Consider the following 12,323-nt stretch of genomic DNA (forward strand, 5'->3'; position numbering starts at 1 on the left):
CGAATAGACAGGACCACCATCAATGAACCTGGGCGGAGGGGGTGGGTCGGAGGGAGGGACCAAACGACTGGTCTTGACGGGCTTGATTCGGGAAACATGGAAAGTGGGATGGACCCTCATGGTCCGAGGAAGACGAAGGCGAACAGCAGCAGGGTTGATGATCGCCGAGATTGGGAAAGGGCCCACAAACCTGGGACCCAGCTTACGACACTCCCCCCGAACTGGCAGGTCTCGAGTGGAGAGCCATACTTTCTGGCCAACATGGTAGCGAGGAGCCGGTGTGCGATGACGATTAGCGGACCTCTCGTATCCAATATTGGTGCGTAGGAGGGCTGCCCGAGCCTTCCTCCAGGTGAGATGACATCGGCGCACCAGGGCGTGGGCTGAAGGAACAGAGACCTCCCCCTCAAGGTCCTGGAAAAGCGGAGGCTGGTACCCGTAGACACACTGGAATGGAGATAGACCAGTAGAAGCCACGGGGAGGGAGTTGTGGGCATACTCCACCCAGAGGAGCTGCTGCGACCAACTGGATGGACTTTGGGAGGTGATGCACCGGAGGGCCGTCTCCATCTCCTGATTGTACCTCTCCGTCTGGCCGTTGGTTTGGGGATGGGAGCCGGAGGAGAGGCTGACAGATGCCCCAAGCAGCCTGCAGAACTCCTTCCAGAAACGTGAGGCGAACTGGGGACCCCGGTCAGACACAACATCCTGAGGAAGACCATGGAGCCGAAACACATGAAACAGGACCGCCTCCGCTGTCTCCTTGGCGGAGGGCAGCTTAGGCAGGGCAATAAAGTGAGCCATCTTGGAAAACCGGTCAACGACAGTGAGGATGACTGTCTTACCCTCTGAGGGAGGCAACCCAGTGACAAAGTCCATGGACACATGCGACCAGGGGCGGTGTGGAACCGGCAAAGGCCTGAGTAGACCAGTAGGAGGGCGTCGGGAGACCTTGCTGCGGGCACAAACAGAACAGGCAGAGACAAAATCACAGGTATCCTCCCTGAGAGAGGGCCACCAGAAGCGTTGAGTTATAAGACTCAATGTTCTACTCACCCCAGGATGACAGCTAAGAGGAGAGGAGTGCCCCCATTGCAGGACTCGGGAACGGAGCGGGCCTGGAACAAAGAGCCGACCAGGAGGACAGCCATCAGGAACCTGGGCCTCCGAAAGGGCGTGCTGGACCTCCTGCTCAATGTCCCAGGTCACCGTTGCGACCACACAGTCAGGGGGCAGGATGGGAGCTGCATCCCGAGGGCGGTCTTCTGCCTCAAACTGCCTAGAAAGGGCATCTGGTTTGACATTACGAGTCCCGGGGCGATAAGACAGGGTGAAGTTAAATCTGGTAAAAAACAACACCCACCTGGCCTGCCTGGAGTTGAGCCTCTTAGCTCCACGGATGTACTCCAGATTTTTGTGGTCAGTCCAGACTAGAAATGGTTGCTCTGCCCCCTCCAACCAATGCCTCCACTCCTCCAATGCCAACTTCACAGCTAGCAGCTCCCGATTCCCCACGTCGTAGTTGTGCTCGGCGGCGGAGAGTTTCCTGGAGAAAAAGGCACAGGGGTGAACCTTATTGTCCTTGGCAGAGCGTTGGGAGAGAATGGCCCCGACACCCACATCAGAGGCGTCCACCTCAACGATGAACTGGAGTTTGGTGTCGGGCATCTGCAAAATAGGTGACGAGAACCGGGACAGGAGGGCACGGAAGGCTGCCTCAGCCTCAGGAGACCAGGAGAACTTAGAGTGTAGAGGAGCTGCGACCTGACTGAAGTTCCGGATTAAACGGCGATAAAAGTTGGCAAAACCCAGAAAGCGTTGGAGCTGTTTCCGGTCGGTGGGGACTGGCCAGTTTAAAACAGCCTTGACCTTTTCTGGGTCCATCTGGATCAGTCCTGGTGAAATCATAAGCCCGAGGAATGACACTGTGGTCTGGTGAAAATCACACTTCTCCGCCTTCACAAACAACTGATGCTGGAGCAGCCGCTTCAACACCCGACGGACATGACCCACATGTTCCTCTTTGGACTGGGAAAAGATCAGAATGTCATCAAGATAAACAAACACGCAGACATTCAGCATATCTCTGAGGACATCATTTACCATTGACTGAAAAACAGCTGGGGCGTTTGTAAGTCCAAATGGCATCACCAAATACTCATAATGACCACTGGGTGTGTTGAATGCGGTTTTCCACTCGTCCCCTTCACGAATACGGACGAGGTGGTAAGCGTTGCGGAGATCCAGCTTAGTGAAAATGTGGGCCCCTTGAAGAAGCTCAAAGGCAGATGACAGGAGAGGAAGTGGGTAACGGTTCTTCACTGTGATGTCGTTCAGGCCACGATAATCAATACAAGGACGAAGGGTCTTATCCTTCTTTTCCACAAAGAAAAACCCAGCTCCTGCAGGGGAAGAGGAAGGACGGATGATCCCCGCAGACAGCGCCCCCTGTATGTAGTCATCCATGGCCTTTCTCTCAGGACTGGAGAGGGAGTACAGACGACCCTTGGGTGGAGCTGCACCGTGGAGGAGCTCTATGGCGCAGTCGTATGCGCGATGTGGTGGCAAGGACGTGGCACAAACCTTATTAAAGACCTCCTTCAGGTCTAGGTAGACTTCAGGCACCCTGGACAGGTCAGGAAACTCAGAAGAGGAATCAGCAGGCGAGGAAACCGACAGAGGAGACAAACAGGAAGACTGACAAGTAGGACTCCACCGTAACACTCTCCCAGTAGCCCAGTTCATGAGAGGGTTGTGTTTACACAGCCAGGGATAACCCAGGATAAGGGGTATTGAGGAGAGTCAATAATAAAAAATGAAATAGTCTCATTGTGGTTACCTGACATCAACAGAGACAGAGGAGGAGTCTGGTCTGTGACCCAGTTGAGCAGGTGACCATCGAGAGCGCTGGCCCGGCGTGGCTTGGACAGAGGGTGGAGTTGTAGATTCAGCTGGTGGGCCAGGTTCAGATCCATGAAGCTCTCGTCTGCCCCGGAGTCAATGAGGGCTGTAAGGGCCAGGGAATTCTTGGGAGAAGTGATGAGCTGAACAGGGGTCAAGGAGCGTGCTGGTGTAGAGGCAGTCACGGTGTGGCTCACCAGTAGGCCTCCGGTTACTGGCGAGCCAGGCCTTTTACCGGGCACTGAGCCAGGAAGTGCCCCATTTCCCCACAGTAGAGGCACAGTCCCTCACGATGGCGGCGCTGGCGTTCCTGTTGGTTCAGACGGGTACGACCAAGCTGCATAGGTTCCTCCTTGGGGCTAAAAGGCACAGATCCAGGGCAGGCCGGAAAATCGGTTGATGAAGTTCTGACCACAGGGGGTGTCCTGGAGCTGTTCTGCCACCCATGCTGGTGACCGTCAGGGCCAGTAGCTCCTCTGAGCCGCTCTCGTTCCTGCATCCGGTTGTCAATCTTAATAGCAAGTTCCACAAGACCCTCAAAACTTGTAGGAAGATCAACCATGGTAAGTCTGTCCTTCATCTCTTCAGAGAGACTCAGGAAAAAAGTGTCTGCAAGTGCCTCGTCGTTCCACTCACTCTCAGCACCCAGAGTGCAAAATCTGATGGCATGATCAAATACACGGCTTCTGCCTTGCTTGAGATTACCAAGTGCACGGGCTGCCTCACGGCCCGAGACAGGTTGACCAAAGACACGACCCAAAGCAGCAGAAAAAGTAGCTACAGAGTCACAGGTAGATGAATGTCTCTGCCACTCAGCCGTGGCCCACTCATGTGCTCGCCCCGTGAGGTTAGTGATCATAAATGCTACTTTAGAATGCTCAGTGGCAAAGGTAAGAGGCTGCAGTTCAAAAGTTAGCGAGCAAAGAGTCAAAAATGAGCGGCACGTTTCAGGAGTGCCATCATACCTTTCGATGGGGGGTGCTCTGGGTTCTGAAAAATGAACCGGAGGATCCCTGGGTATTGGAGTTGGAGCAGGAACAGCTGGGCCTGTTGTAGCAGAAGACATGGAATCCAGACGAGTAACCACTTGGCGAGTCTGGGCAGCCAGGGCTTGTAGCTGCTCAGACAATGACTGAACTCCCGGTCCCAGGCTGGAAACTGCCCACTCCAAATCGGTGAGACGCTTCCCTTGAGCTCCCAGAGCATGACCAAACATCTCTCCCTCTGCTGGGTCCGACATGGCCAGATTGTACTGTAAAGGGCAGGTGGCCAAATGCAGAGAGAGTCAGGCAGAAGTACAATGTCCGAAATCCAAATCTTTAATCCAAGAAACGTAGCAGAGGTCAAAATACCAAAAAGACAGTCAAACCAGGCAAAAGGGCAGATAAGGAACAGGCAGAATCGAGGGTCACAAAAATACCAAAAACAGATCATACACGGGGAATCAAAACAGGACTTAAACGCGAGAGAGCTTGAACACTAGGGTAACAAAGACAATCGGGCAAAGACATGAGAAATGAGGCGGGGTTTAAATACACAGGAAACAAGACACAGGTGAAAGACATTAGGGCGGAGACAGCAATCAAAACAGGAGGGAAAAACCAGGAAGTAAAACAAACAGCAACACAACAGAACCAAGACTTCAAAATAAAACAGGAAATGCCAATAAAATGAATACAGATCCTGACAGACACTCTTGTTGCTCGGTCTACCATGTTGGTCCTGATTGGAGTATCTCAGTAATCACATTCTTGGTTCCCAGATGAGGTACCCTTGTGATTTAAATGATACTATGGCATTTCCTATTAGGGCCACCATGTGGTTGAAATTTGTAGTTTTCAGTGAAACATCTCAACAACCATTTCACTGCCATTAAATTTGGTACACTCATTTATGTTCCCCTCAAGGTGAATTGTGATTACCTTACTGATCCTCTGACTTTTTCTCTAACATAATTTTATTCTGTTACTAGGGCACAGACAACCACAGATAGATCTACAATGCTGTCTCCTAGACATTATGTTTATACACAACTAATTTGCAACAGCATATATGTTTTTGAAGGAAATGTAATTGTGATCAGATTACATTTATATTATCATAATGAGGATTTGTTGTTAATTTACATATTTGGCAAGTTGCATACACGTTGATACTGAATGTATTTGTAAAATTTTCAAGACAACTTGAACCTAACTACAAACCAGACAGTGGATGCAAACCTTGATACTGGCAAATGTCTTGTCTCTTCAGCAGTTGCCATAGCTCTTCTTCATCTCATCTTTGCCGGAGCTGCCAAAGCTGTTCTTCATCTCGTTGTTGCCTGAGTTTGCCATAGCTCTTTGACATTATAATTGCAGTTGTGGAGAAATCCACAGAGAGCACACTCAGGGGCCACTCCTAAAATCAAAACAGGAACATGGACATGTGCATTTGTTAAAACATATACAGTGGCTTCATATAATAATTTGACAAAACCTATGTTGTAGGACGACCAAGGATTATTGATTAATCATTGATTAATCCGTCAATTATTTTCTCAGTTAATTATTTCTTAAATGTCAGGAAAGAGTGAAAAAATAATGTTTTCATTTCTAACCTTTATTCAACCAAATACCCAAAACCCAAATATATTCAGTTTACTATCATATACTGTTTAACAAAAAACATTAGAGACTCTGGAACCAGATAATTGGTTTGGCATTTTTACTGGAAAAAAGGAAACAAAATCTAAAAAAGTCTAAATGATTAAGACTTTGAATTCATTATCAAAATCAGTGTTGATTGTTTCTGTGAAAATGAAAACCTGTGTTTCCTATTTCTATGGAAACAATGAAAAAAAAGATCCCATTTATGAACCTATCTCGAAAACTGTCTAAGTGTTGGATTTCACTGAGCTGAATGATAATCTGGTATTTTCCCTGTCTGCGAGCGCAGCTATAACCAGCTAATGTGCACTGATGTGTGTGTTTATTTTCTGGGGCGTTTGTGCTGTTAAGTAACAGCTGCTGAGATAAAAACTTGTAAAGAGTGACGCAATGTGACAATGGAGCTGTAATGTCCCGGGCATCCAGAGCAGACTCTTCACCTCTCCCCAGTGTGTTGTTCAAGCCTACGCCTCACTACAGCACTGGGACGAGGGGGCTGGTGCTTGGGTGTGTGAGAGTGTGTGTACTCGGGGTGTGGACTTTTGGAGGTTGCAGATGGTCTTTTGAAGTGTGTTTGATGAATTGAGGTGACTGATGTGTTTATCTGTGTTTTTTGTGTCTAAACCTGAGACTGAAATAAACTGCAGGATTTAATGCAGAAAACATATTGTGTCAGTGTCAGTGTCTGTGTGTTTGCTTGTGTGTGTGTTGGTAATGATCTGACTGGTTTCATGAAGGCTACTATAATGCAGAGCTCATTAGAGTCCACTTTGTGTTGGGAAATGAGCTGGGACAACAGCAGGTAGCATGCACGCACGCATGCACAAAAAACCTTTCTTCCCTTTAAAAAAAATAAACCAAATAAGCCACACTTAAAACTAGTAGGGATTTTTGACAGAGGGTGCTGTGAGTTATTGTATGAATATTTAATGTCCCATTTTGTGAAAATGAGTTTCGATTTTTTTTGGAGTTGGGTTGCATCCCTCTGAGTTTAACTGGATAACCAATAGTCATCGAATAACAGTCTGTTGGAGGATAGTACAGTATAAACAAACCTGTGTTGAGTTGGCAACTGAAAGTTAAGGACAGAAAGGATTGTTAGCAGTTGTGTTGAAGAGCAAGGACTGCGCAATTTGGGTGATCTTGACAGTTTTAGGTACCAGAAGTGTCTTAGCAACAACTAACATTACACCAGGTTTCAACATTTTCTACATTTCTTCAGTTTACCATGATTTACCATTGCTTTTGTAACATTGCATCACTTACTATTCCAGATTTGTTTGTGTTAGCAATATGATGTTGAACATTGCTCCTTTTTCTGACCCATTATGCAGGACTGGTGTTTGGGAGGGGACCGCCCAGCATGTCCTGTTTTTTGTAGTCTTGGTGATGTCATGGTGACATCATTGGGAGAAACCAGTTGGAGGGTTTTCTTGTATATCAAATAGTTTCTTTTGTTGGTCTTTGCATCCCAGAGACTTGAGTTTGGGATATTTGCCTTGGGAAAACCATTTAGTAATGTAAATGTTCTTAGAAAGGAGTCCAAGAATGTTGGCTGATTCCGTGGTGTTAATATTGCTATACAACCTGCTATGTTGTGGCTGAAGCAGGTCAGATGTGAATTGATCTGTCTATGTAAGCAGTTAAACTTTTGCTCAGGTGAGGAGAGATGAGGCTGTGCTGCCAAAACACATGCCTGTTTTGTTTAATTTGTCATGAGTTCATTTTTTAATCTATTATTTTATGTTATTTCTTGTCTTTTTGCTTTTATCTGGGTTCATTAAGCTTGAGTTGCATGTGAAATGGTAAGCACTGTAAATAAAAAATTAGACCTCTGAAAAGTGCTGAGTCTGAGTCTGTGAAGCTAGACTATTCTACACAGCTGCACATGTATAACATGTTCCACATTTAATGTCTTACCTGCAGCCATGTTTACCATGGCCTTCCATCCCCCTGAGTTGATCTGTGCCCAGAGCGTTCGCTGATTAATAGTGGGAGGTTAATTCTGCCTAGCAGCAAAATCTGACTGTGTGTCTGGGACAGAAAGATGCCTTAGTATTGAGAAAAAAGTGTTTAATAGACACACAAACGGTATACATACAAGTGCAAGTGTTAAAATAATAAACCTTTACAGATATTGTTAAAAGGTTTGGGAAATTATTCTTTCTTTGCAGGAGTTAGAGGAGAAGATAAAATGAACCCAAAATGTTGAACTATTCATTATATGAGGGAGTGAGTCTTGTTAATGAAGATGAGAGAAGAACTGACTGAACTGAAAGTGTAGTTCTCTCCACCTGAAACAGGTTTGACTGGTGCTGTGGCCTACAGATGAAATCACACTGATTTGTCTTTTGCCACTTTAGTTTCATGATGCCTGTGAGTCGAATTTAGTTTAGAGTATGATTTTGTTTTCCTCCGTGAAACGATTTCAGATAGTATTTGTAAATGACATAAATGCATATTGCGGTTCATGTGTAAAGTTTGCATTTGTAATGTGGACATCTAAGAGTCAAGGTATTTGTAAGAGATGAGAAGAAGAAACTGAATGAAAAGGGTGAAGGCATGAGCAAAGGCGTCTGTGGTAGAAGGACCAGTTCACAAATGAGTTTTCTGTTAGGCCTTTTAAGCATAAGAAGAGAAGCAGGTGGAGGCTGCAAACTGCCTTTAGTGTCAAATGAACTTCAAAATAACAGCAGGCTGTTTCGGCGACTGAGCCTTTTGTAGTCCCTCTCCGTCACTCCTGGTTCCAGCCCACCTCCTCACTGTGAAGAGTATTTTGTGACCCCCTGTCCTGGTGTGTGAGATAATGATGTATAATTCACGGGCGACCTTCATGCCAGCAGCTACCCGGACAGGGTGCCAGGTCAAATTGTGAACCCCAGGAGATGCAAGGTGGCTGGTGGTCTGTGTGTGTGCATGTTTGTGTGCATGAATCCATAGGTCAGGTCTTTGAAGTGCTTCACTCCTCTGCGTTCAGGGTTTTTGAGGGAGAAGTTCAGTGTGACATTGTACAAGGTAATCCAAACATCAGAGCACATGAAAACAGCAGCTGAACCAGGATCAGAATTCAAACCAATTCTGTCTCTCTATCTTCCTGTAACTGTTTCTTCACAAACACAGTGGTAGTAGGATTACAGTTACTATGTAAGTATGTATGTAAGTTTTTCACCAGATAAATGACTAGACCTGTGTTATATATGTTGTTGAATTGTGTTTTTACATTATCCCAAATGTTTCCATCGATGCTCAAACCAGAGAAATCTGTGATTTTAATCAAGGTAATGTTCCATTTAATTTAGTCACCTGTCGATGATGTCATATGCCCTATGTGCATTTGTCAGTGTTGTATTTGTCTGACAGAAGCTCAACATTTACTTACTAATCAAGTGCAGAGTAGACAATCTGCTTCCTGTTTACACCAGCTCGCACATGCCCAGTGTACGTGAATGGTCATGTGCTATGTGTTTTCATGTGTTGTATGTATGGGGATTATTTCTGATTTGAAGCTGAAACAGTCATCTGAACAGAGATCCTTTGAGTTCTAAAATGAAAACGTATCAGTGTGAATGCAGCCGGAGTCATGTGCAGACAATCACTTTTGTGTTACTGTGTGATGTGTGACTGACATGTTTTGTTCCCTCTGTACTCCACCTCTTTGTGTCACACACAAGCCAACCTTCCTCTTACTTTCTTCTATGATGATAACATGTTGTCTCCAGTCACACACACACACACACACACACACACACACACACACACACACTGCAGTGGAAATGATAGCCTCTCACTTCAGATCAATGTGTAGAAATTACAGTGCTTAGCCCTGATGAACGCCGGCTGAAACTCCTTCCTCCTGATCCATGTTCAGACACAAGGAGAAGTTAAATACCTCCTTCCTCATGTCATTTGTTCTCCCCCTCTGCCCCTCTTCCTCCCACACACAGGGGGGCAGCAGCAGGGCAGGAAGTCTCTTTTTTACTTAGCTAAATACTTTAATTAAGTCTTCCGACCACTTGAAAAGAGACAAAGAGATAATGCCATCAGCTTCATTAAAGCTCGCTGCATCTGCTCTCTGCTCTGACATTAGCTGCCACCTGAGGACTGACACAAGATACTTAACTAACCTGGGCTTGTGTCACTGTACAGATAAATGCTAGAGTGTGGTTAGAAAACCCCAGAGAGGCTCATGCATATAAATACCCTGAAGATGAAAAAAAATCTGAACTTTGTCTTTCACAAAGACAGATGCAGCCAGCTGCAGGATTACCAAGTATTAACCAGAGTCAAGTATGAAAATGGCGAATGATGTCAGAATGATGGAAACAGGAGTTCATCTGACTGATATTCATGTCACACAGTTTCTCGATGTTCCATCGTGATTTTCATTTGAAAAGACAGTCTGAGATTTCTCACTGCTCAATGTCAGCCCAAAGACAAGTCAGAGGCCAGTTAATTGTAGTTTACGATGCCTTCAGTGAACATAAAGAGGTAGTTCGTAAGGTTTAATGTGGCTACTTTTAGGCCATCAAGCAAACATCAAGCATTCAGTGGCAGTTCTGGATGTGGATGTTATCCTGACAAGCCTTTGCTCTCGTGCTTCTCTCAGGTGAAATAAGTGACCAAATTTCAGTGACATTTGCTGTGGATATTTACCAACCCTGATGTGTCTGTTGACCCCCCTGACCTTTCCTTTAGTGCCACAACAGGGACAAAATGTCCACTTTGCACACAAGCTCTTTAATTAGTTTAATTAATTGAGAATATTGGGGATTGTTAGGCTACATCCACAGTACTATGTTTTTATTTCAAAATTAAAACAATCCATCCAGACAAGTGTTTTTGCTCATCTCTGTCCATACTAACACACCCGAAAGTGCATATCACATGACCATTCATGTACACTGAGCATGCAAACAGTAAGCAGATTGACTACTCTACAGTTGTAGAAAATACAATGAATGAAGAACAGGTAAAGCCATTGTAACATTAAAATGCAGAAACAGCTGCTAGCAAAGACAACAAGGTCAGTTACACTTGTAATTCATTAGCCATGTCGCTGTCACCACTTGTAGTCAAGGCAGATAAGACCGAATCAGGGAGTGACCGTAGGTATATACGTCATCATTTCCAAAGGTCTCAGTTTCTGTTGTCCAGAAAACAACACAACTCCAGAGTTTTCAAAATAAAACAGGTCCAGCGAAGTTTCTGAAAGTCTCTGTTTTAAAGGCCAAAGACTCTGGTGTAGTAGACGCCAGGAGGAAATGTAGCAAAAGTGATACATTTTAAAACTTAATCTAATCTTAACTAATCTTAATTCAGTAAACAGAAAAGAGGGCAGTATCTTTAGGCTCTTTCTTCAGTGCCAGTCATCAGCTCACTGTTCTATCAAGATATCAATGCGAAATCGTTTATTCAGTTTTTTTAAACATAACATTTATAATCTGAATCGCAGCTGTGGGTGGAAGCTGCTGAGAACATTCATGCTTCCAAAACAGTGAACTTTTTTGATTTTGTTGACCCTCTCTGATAATTTCTCTCATTCCACCCGCATGACACACACCCCAATAATGTTCATCAAAACCATCAGTGCGTTGTTTCATTTAAATTTTGTTTTAATTTAAGGGATTTGTCAGAATTCAGATTCTTTCTCCTCGTCTAATTCAGCTCACATTCTGTACATCACTGTGTGTCCAGCCTGATGTCAGAGTGGAGACGCTCTGAGTCTGAGTCTTGCTGCTCTGTTCCAGGTTTCGTCTTTGTTTTCTGAAGGTCAGTCAATGATAATGTTTTCTGAGACTGTGTTGTTGTGTTGCTCCCCTCAGGTCTGGCCAGAGCTAAGTCAGTCCCCAGCCATACCTACTCCAATGAGGTGGTGACCCTGTGGTACCGGCCTCCAGATGTCCTGCTGGGATCCACAGACTATTCCACCTGCCTGGACATGTGGTGGGTAGTCCTGATCTCTGACCCAGAGATTCCCTCATACGCTGTGTTCTATTCACTGTGTGTTCTTTATTTATTCTGCTGGTCCCACTGAGATATAGATTTGTTTGTTCTTGGAGGAACTAGAAGTAGACAGAATCCTATTAAAACCCACTTATCAGCGCACCCTAACTTGGGGGGCGGGGGGTCCCTGCAGTATGCTGCACATTGGTGATTTGTACAAATCCTATGTGGTGTATCTACTTTCCTTGGTCACTATTACCACAGCTAGACTTTGAAAGGTCAACAACAGACACGTGAACAGACATTGTCCTCCAGCTTGTGTGATATAGATTTAGGGGTGAATGATTAGGGGAAATAACTGTTTCTTAATTACAATTTAGATTTAAACTTTGTTTGTTTGTTTTTCCACAAAATATATAATTAAATTTTTTTTGGTTTTCAATGGATAATTTGGCTAACATTTAGTATGATATCACTTGACCATCAATCAAAAGTTGTGGCTGTTTTTAAGTGAATTCTTGTTGTGATAAACCTTTGCTCTTGTGCTTCTCTCAGGTGAAATAAGTGACCAAATTTCAATGACATTTGATATTCACGAAACCTGATGTGTCTGTTGACCCCTGACTTTTTCTTTAGTGCCACCATAGCGATAAAATTTCCACTTTACACACAAGCTATTTACTATAGCTTACGTACTTACTTACTTAACTAAGCTATTTCCCAAAGCCAAAGGTAATGTCTTCAGATTACTAAAGATATTAGATATATAATGATATAAAAAACATATTTTACAGTGTGTGTGTCTCATACAGCCTTATAGTCCACGTTCTA

The 12,323-nt window shown here is 44.8% G+C and overlaps 1 protein-coding gene across 7 annotated transcripts in view; it reads left to right on the top strand.

Moving 5' to 3' along the window:
- Positions 1-12,323, top strand: part of cdk14 (cyclin dependent kinase 14) — a 298,616-nt gene that overhangs the window by 127,725 nt on the left and 158,568 nt on the right. For all 7 annotated transcript variants that reach the window (XR_008828208.1, XR_008828207.1, XM_056380004.1 and 4 more), the window contains one exon: positions 11,372-11,492. Coding sequence is in view for 5 of the 7 variants with exons in the window: in XM_056380004.1 (XP_056235979.1) it covers positions 11,372-11,492 (121 nt within the window). In the remaining 2 variants the exon portion in view is untranslated. The remainder of the gene's footprint in view (positions 1-11,371; positions 11,493-12,323) is intronic.

The sequence above is a fragment of the Seriola aureovittata genome, chromosome 7, assembly GCF_021018895.1.
Source record: "Seriola aureovittata isolate HTS-2021-v1 ecotype China chromosome 7, ASM2101889v1, whole genome shotgun sequence".
Taxonomy (NCBI): domain Eukaryota; kingdom Metazoa; phylum Chordata; class Actinopteri; order Carangiformes; family Carangidae; genus Seriola; species Seriola aureovittata.